The 7785-nt window shown below is 45.2% G+C and overlaps 1 protein-coding gene across 1 annotated transcript; it reads left to right on the top strand.

Moving 5' to 3' along the window:
• Nucleotides 1-316: 316 nt before the first annotated feature.
• LOC144709219 (uncharacterized) lies at nucleotides 317-7470 on the top strand. Its single transcript, XM_078582684.1, has 8 exons — nucleotides 317-2980; nucleotides 3819-4208; nucleotides 4283-4369; nucleotides 5102-5172; nucleotides 5272-5348; nucleotides 5429-5576; nucleotides 6843-7004; nucleotides 7179-7470. The coding sequence occupies exons 1-8, from the start codon at nucleotides 610-612 to the stop codon at nucleotides 7362-7364; spliced, it is 3492 nt and encodes a 1163-aa protein (XP_078438810.1). The 5' UTR covers nucleotides 317-609; the 3' UTR covers nucleotides 7365-7470.
• Nucleotides 7471-7785: the final 315 nt, after the last annotated feature.

Genomic DNA, 7785 nt, shown 5'->3' with positions numbered 1-7785 from the left:
AGAGAAAGCGTCCATGATAGAGAGAGAAGTACAGAGTGAGAGAGAAACTGTCCATGATAGAGAGAGATAGAGATATTGAGAGAGAAAGTGACCACGATAGAGAGTAAGAGAGAAAGTGTCCATGATAGAGGGAGAAATACAGGGAGAGTGAGAGAGAAACTGTCCATCATGATAGAGAGAGAGAGAGAGAGAGTGAGAGAGAAACTGTCCATGATAGAGAGAGAAAGACAGAGAGAGTGAGAGAGAAAGAGTCCATGATCGAGAGAAAGACTGAGAGAGAGAGAGAAACTGTCCATGATAGAGAGAGAAAGACAGAGAGAGTGAGAGAGGAAATGACCATGATAGAGAGAAATACAGAGACACAGAGAGAGACTGAGAGAGACTGAGAGAGAGAGAGAGAAACCTGTACAGGAAGTTTCATGGGACGATAATCATCATCCTCATGATCATGATCATCGCCGGATAGCAGGGCGAGGTGGTCACGGATGGCAACGACAGAAGAGGAGACGATTCGAGCTCAGACGACACGACAAAGGCTATCCGATCACATCTCCCCCTCCCACGGGCCGAGCTCACGGAGCTGCCTTCCATGGCGACCAACTCCCAGCGATGAACCTCGACGACGACCGATCAGACCTCGACCCACCTCCAAAAATGCCGTCTTTCGAAGACCCATCTTCTCCTTTTCCCTCTTCTCCCCCTTCTTCTTCATCATCAGCATCTTCTTCTTCTGATGATGATGATACGAAGTCTGCGCCTTCTCCGGCTTCGTCGTCTTCTTCTGCAGACGCGCCTCCACCTGCCATTCTGCCACCGCCATTGGAGAAATCATCACCCCCCGCGGACCTTCCTCTTCCTGATCCTTCTTCTCCGCCGTCCGATCTGTCTTCTTCTTCTCCTGTGACTCCCGAGGGCCCTTCTTCTCCTTCGCCGCCTCTGATTCCTTCTTCTCCGCCCCTTGTAACGGAGATTCCCTCTACTCCGCCGCCTGCGACGGAGATTCCTTCTTCTCCGCCGCCGCCGGAAAGTTCATCTCCGGAGAACCCATCTCCATCGCCGCCGGAGATTCCTTCTTCTGCGCCGCCTGCGACGGAGATTCCTTCTTCTCAGTCGCCGCCGGAGAACCCATCTCCGTCGCCGCCGGAGATTCCTTCTTCTCCGCCGCCTGTGACGGAGATTCCTTCTTCTCCGCCGCCTGTGACGGACATTCCTTCTTCGCCGCCGCCTGCGACGGAGATTCCTTCATCTGCGCCGCCTGCGACGGAGATTCCTTCATCTGCGCCGCCTGCGACGGAGACTCCTTCGCCGCCGCCTGCGACGGAGATTCCTTCTTCTTCGCCGCCTGCGACGGAGACTCCTTCTTCACCGCCGCCGACGCAGGAGATTCCTTTTTCTCCGCCGCTTGCGACGGAGGTTCCTTCTTCACCGCCGCTGCAGGAGATTCCTTCTTCTCCGCCGCCTGCGACGGAGATTCCCTCTTCTCCGCCGCTTGCGACGGAGGTTCCTTCTTCACCGCCGCTGCAGGAGATTCCTTCTTCTCCGCCGCCTGTGACGGAGATTCCTTCTTCTCCGCCGCCCGTGACGGAGATTCCTTCTTCGCCGCCGCCTGTAACGGAGATTCCCTCTACTCCGCCGCCGGCGACGGAGATTCCTTCTTCTCCGCCGCCTGTAACGGAGATTCCTTCTTCTCCGCCGCCTGCGACGGAGATTCCTTCTTCGCCGCCGCCTGCGACGGAGATGCCGTCTTCTCCGCCGGCGGAAAGTCCGATTCTTTCGCCGCCGATTACCCCGACGAATTCTCCTCCGTCGCCACCGGCGGAAGACCCGTTTCCTCCGCCGTCGCCCCCAAATTCTTCTCCTTCTCCGCCGCTCAAAGACCCATTTCTTCCGCCATCTCCGGTAAATTCTGCTCCTTCTCCGCCGGCAAAATCCCCATTTCTTCCGCCATCTCCAGCAAATCCTGCTCCTTCTCCGCCGGAAAAATCCCCATTTTTACCGCCATCTCCGGCAAATCCTTCTCCTTCTCCGCCGCTCAAAGACCCATTTCTTCCGCCATCTCCGGCGAATCCTGCTCCATCTCCTCCGAAAAAATCCCCATTTCTACCGCCATCTCCGGCAAATTCTTCTCCTTCTCCGCCGCTCAAAGACCCATTTCTTCCGCCATCTCCGGCGAATCCTGCTCCTTCTCCGCCGAAAAAATCCCCATTTCTACCGCCATCTCCGGCAAATCCTTCTCCTACGCCAATATACACATTACCTCCGCCATCTCCGCCAAGTTCTTCTATTTCGCCGCCGGCGATAGACCCATCTGCTCCGCTGTCTCCGCCAAGTTCTTCTCCTACTCCACCGGCGATAGACCCATCTGCTCCGCCGTCTCCGGCAAGTTCTCCTCCTACGCCGTTTGAGAAAGACCCATTTCTTCAACCATTGCCGGGAAGTTCTTCTTCTCCGCCATCGCCGTCAATCTATTCTCCCACTTCGCCGAGGAATCACCCTTCTTCACCGCCGGTGAAAAACCCAATTCTTCAACCTTCTCCCCCATCTTTAGACCCTTCTTCTCCGCCATCGCCGCGAGATTCTTCTCCTTCGCCGCCATCGTTAGACCCTTCTTCTCCGTCTACTCCGTCTCGGAGCTCGCCGTCGAACGAAACTCGGGCAATTAACACGAACCCATCTCCGGGTTCAACGCCGGTATCCCCAAATGGAAGTTTTCCAGCGCTTCCGATCGTTTCTGACGTTCCAATCGACTCCAATCCCGTTCGAAATCCGATTATTACTTCTGGTTTGCCGGTGGCTGTTCAGACAATAGGAAGAGGCGCGGGGAAGTCTGGAGTGGCTGCTGGAATCGCCATTATCGTCGCTCTCGTCGTGCTCGGTGTGGTTGGCGTTGTTGTTTGGTCTGCGAGGAAGTGGAGGAAGCAGTCTGCGTTTGCTGAGGGATACTTGAGACCTTCTCCGTTTAACTCTTCGGGCGTGTCAGGTGATGAAGAAGCTTTGCTCTTTCAGTTTCGTCCTCTTTCTCTGCTACCCATCTCTTATTTTTGCGATCCGAGAAGACCCATGTCTGTTTTTGCTCATCTAGGATTCAAAGTTTCATTCTTTGCAATTTGTCTTTGCTCTTCATGGGTTCACAGAGTTTCCTACTCTACGACCCAATCTCTTATTTTTGCGATCCTATGAGACCCACCTCTGTTATTGGTTTTCCAGAGTTAGAGTTGCCTTCTTTGATACTCGGCTTTGTTTTTGGGCTTCCTGGGTTCAAAAAGTTTCCTTCTTTGCAATTCGTCTTTGTTTTTGCTCTTCTTTGGTTCACACAGTTTCCTTTCTTTGAAAATCATCTTTGCGTTGGCTCTTCTTGGGTTCAGAAAGTTTCCTACATTGCGACCCATCTCTTATTTTTGCTATCCAAGAAGACCCATCTCCGTTATTGCTCTATTACAGTTCAGAGCTTCCTTTGCAACTCGACTTTGTTTCTGCTCTTCTCGGGTTCAAAGTCTCCTTCTTTGCCACCCATCTCTCATTTTTGCTATCCGTGAAGACCCATCATTATTTTGCACTCTTCTTGGGTTCAAAGTTTCCTTCTTTGGAACCCATCTCCGTTATTGCTCTTCCAGAGTTCAGAGTTTCCTTCTTCGCAACTCATATCTGTTTTTGGTCTTCTTTGTTTCAAAGTTTCCTTCTTTGCATATCTCAAGCCGGATCATTCAAGATCTAAAGAAATTTAAGTTTTATTTTCCGTTCCAGCCAAAAAAAAACACGAGTTCTGTAGATTTTTTTTCTTCTTCAAGCTGATCAATCCAATCTAAACTCTCTCCCAGGAAGCCCAACATCTACGGCCAAGAAGAGATCCCAAGGCTTCGGGTTCCATCGCTTGGTCCCATCCGACGGCCTGTGGCAGCCCACGCCATGGTTTTCTTATCCTGAGCTTTCTCAGGCCACAAACGGATTCTCTTCAAAGAACATCCTCGGGGAAGGCGGATTTGGGGCTGTTTACAAGGGTTGGCTTCCAAACGGTCGCGCAGTTGCTGTTAAACAACTCAAAGTAGAGAGTGGAAGAGTAGAGAGAGAATTCCATGGCGAGATTGAGATCATCAGCCAAATTCATCACCGACATCTGGTCTCTCTTGTTGGGTGCTGCATCTCTGATGATGTTGGATTGCTGGTCTATGATTACATGCCTAACAAGACTCTCCACTATCATCTTCATGGTATGTGATGATCCTTGTGATGATGGTGATTTTTCAGTTTGGACGGTCAGGATTGTTCATGATTGATTTTTCAGTTAAAGGGAAGCCTGTCATGGACTGGCCAACGAGGCTGAAGATTGCTTTGGGGGCGGCTCGTGGGGTGGCTTACTTGCATGAGGATTGTGAGTTCTGGCTATCATTGTTTTTTGGGAAAAAATAAAATACTTTGAAAGGCTTCATCATTTTTGTGGAAAAATGATAATTTTTTGGGAAGAACTCGATTGTTGGATTTTATTAGATTTTGAACTTTTATTTGGAAATTTGTGATATTTAGAGTTTTTACCTATTTTGGAAAATAAAATTGTTGGCAGTCATCTCTTTTTTTCCCCAAAAAAGTAGAGTTTTTGGAGGACTCGAGTTCTTGGAATTTTTAAAGATTTTTTACTAATTTGTATATTGACAAAATGATGATATTTAGATTTTTTTCTATTTTTGGAAAAAAATATAATATTTGGAAGTCATCTGGCTTTTTGCTAAAAAATGAGAGTTTTGGGAGGAACTCGACTTTTTGGAAGTTTTTTGATTTTTAACTTTTATGTGGAAAATGGAATTTTCTCCTCTTTCTTGGAAAAAAATAAAAACGTTTTGGATGCCATCTTCTTTCTTCGCAAAAAATTGAAAATTTTGGGAAGAACTCTAATGATGGAAAATTCCTAGATTTTTTACTTGTATTTCGAATAATGTTATAATTAGAATTTCTTCCTATTTTGGAAAAATTAAGATATTTTGGAAACCATCTTCTTTTTTGTGGAAAAATAAGAGTTGGGGAAGTAGCAGAAACTTAAAATCTTTTAACTTTTTTTGCTTTTATTTGTAAAAACTGTGATCTTTTAAGTTTTTTTCACTTATCTCAGGTCATCCCCAAATCATTCACCGGGACATAAAATCATCAAATATTCTGCTCGACGAGAACTTTGAAGCACGGGTGATTGCAAAAATCTCTCGTTATTTTGGTTTTTTTCTCTTACAGGTTCATTTGAAGGTATGATTCTAAGTCAAATTCTATGGGTTTTGAGGTTCTCAGGTTTCAGATTTTGGACTGGCCAAGTTATCCGAGGACGCCTCTGTTCATGTGACGACTCGCCTGGTGGGGACATTTGGGTACGTGGATCTAAGTTGAGAATTTAAATATATCAAAGTCTCACTGATTAATTTCTGTTGAATTTGAACGATTTGGACAGATATTTGGCTCCAGAATACGTCTCCAGTGGGAAACTAAGCGCCAAGTCTGATGTTTTCTCTTTTGGCGTTGTTATCTTGGAGCTTCTAACCGGCAGAGAGCCTGTTGATTCCTCCAGGCCACTGGGCACTGAGAGTCTCGTCGAATGGGTAAGAAATTTCAATCCCAGAAATGATTATTCATGTGTTTTTTCATTATAATAATCTTTGGAAAATACCCCAAAATTATTGGATGATGATGATGATGACATGAAGAATGGTCATCTTCCTTGTCATCATTATGCATTTGTTGATGATTAATTCATTCGTCCAAGCCAAATGCGGTTGATGATGACGAAAATGGTGATAAATTCGTCATCAACTGATGAATGATGATGACAAGGAAGATGACCATTATTCATGTCATCGTCATCATCATCCAATGATTTTGGGTACCGAGGAAAGAAATGATTATCGTTCAATTATGTATTTTTTCATCATAATAATCTTTGGACAGCACCCCGAAATCACGTTCATTTTGTATTTCTTTGCTCAGTCCCTCAAAATCATTGGATGATGATGATGACATAGAAGAATGGCCATCTTCCTTGCATCGGTTGGTGATAATTCATTCGTCCAAGTCCAAATGTGGTTGGTGATGACGAAAAAGGTTGATGAATTCGTCATCATCTGCCAACCCTACTAATATTGACGGTGACTTCACATCTTCTTTATTCTCGTCATCTAAACCTTGATGAGTCTTTCATCATCATCATCATCATCATTAATTCAACCACCCATGTAAACCTCGAGGATCGAATCAGATTGAATTAGAAGACTAATCCAAACAGGTAAACAATTGGCAATTGATTGCCGATCTGTAGGCCCATTTAGTGGCATGGACTAACTCGATATGATCTACCCAGTAAAAACATTTTTCAGTTTTTTTTATCTATCCTATCTTGAAAGAGATAGAAAGCAAAAAGCATTTTAAATTTTTTAAGGTTAACCCATGGATAAGTTTTTATTTCTGTGGCCAATGTGCTGGAAATTGCCATCAACAGATGGTTTTCTCTCATTGAAGTCCTATTTTTTACAAAATAAAGCGTGATATTTATTTTAATTTTTGGATAGGGTAATTAAATCCTAAAAGTTTGGAACCTCATAGATCAAATATTCTTGGTTTGGGTTCTTTAAAAAAAAGAATTGCCTTGGTTTGGTCGATCGGCTGCTCGATCTGATCAACCATTCGAACGATCTGATTGCATCCCCTAGCCTAACACCCATGGATGAGGAGAAAAACTAATAACTATTTTTGTTTTATTCTATAGAAAAGGGGGTAAAACTGAGGACATGAAATCACATAAAATTATGCTGCACTTTTATATGGTTTTTTCTCGGTAAAATTAATTTTCTGATATTTTTATGGCGTTTCAGGCCCGGCCTCTTTTGGCCCAGGCCCTTGAAACTGGAGAGCTAGGACAGCTGCCAGACCCCAAGCTTAAAAAGAAATATAAACCAAACGAAGCACTCCGCATGATTGAAATTGCTGCCTCCTGTATACGTAATTCTGCACCCATGAGGCCTAAAATGGGTCAGGTAATCATATACTTTTTCATAGTTATTTATTTATTTATTTTTTAGTCTAGTTTCTTGATAAACTTCATTTTTATATCTTCAAACACAAATAATAAGGCCGGTAGAGTTGAAATATTTGAATTCCAGCTTAAAAGAAGGGAAATTCAATGAACCCATTAAAATTGGATTTCTCAGGTCGTCAGAGCTCTAGATGATTTTGATGATCCTGTGGATCTAAGCAACGGAGTTAGGCCGGGACACAGCAATATTTTGGGCTCATCCTGGCCGTCCGGGGAGATTAGATTATTCCAGCAGATGGCATTTGATCACAGCGGAAGTCTAGACCCAGATGGATCGCAGTCTTCTATGGAGCGTCGATAGGAGTTGCTCTGTTGTTTTTATTTTTTGTGTTATATTTTGTTCTCTTTCTCTTGCAAGATTGTCAGTCTTGGTTGAAGTTGAAGGGGGAGATCAGCGCTTGGCGTCAGCGTGCGTGGGCTGATGAAGAGAGACTGAGAGAAACAGATGGATGTTTACGTGGAGATGGGAAAGAGAGAGAGAGAAAGCAAAGAGAACAACATAGTTACCTCGTGCGTTTCGGAGTTCGCAGAGAGAGAGAGAGAGAGAAAGAGAGAGAGAGAGAGAGAGAGAGAGAGAGAGAGAGAGAGAGAGAGAGAGCGGGAGGGAGAGAGAGGGCGGGAGGCAGAGAGAGAGAGAGAGCTACAAAGTTCAGAGAGAGAGAGAGAGAGCAAAGAGAGAGTTACAGAGTTCAGAGAGAGAGTAAAGAGAGAGTTAATAGAGT

The sequence above is a fragment of the Wolffia australiana genome, chromosome 11 (genome assembly GCF_029677425.1).
Source record: "Wolffia australiana isolate 7733 chromosome 11, ASM2967742v1".
Classification (NCBI taxonomy): Eukaryota; Viridiplantae; Streptophyta; class Magnoliopsida; order Alismatales; family Araceae; genus Wolffia; species Wolffia australiana.
Note: the sequence above shows the minus strand (reverse complement) of the source record. Positions and strands in the feature narration are given on the sequence as shown.

Bases quoted from the DNA above. Each gene is read 5' to 3' on its own strand.
- LOC144709219 (XM_078582684.1), top strand. From the start codon at position 610: ATGAACCTCGACGACGACCGATCAGACCTCGACCCACCTCCAAAAATG. The intron at 4,209-4,282 runs GTATGTGATGAT...TTGATTTTTCAG, and splicing joins TCTCCACTATCATCTTCATG to TTAAAGGGAAGCCTGTCATG. The intron at 5,577-6,842 runs GTAAGAAATTTC...ATGGCGTTTCAG, and splicing joins CTGAGAGTCTCGTCGAATGG to GCCCGGCCTCTTTTGGCCCA.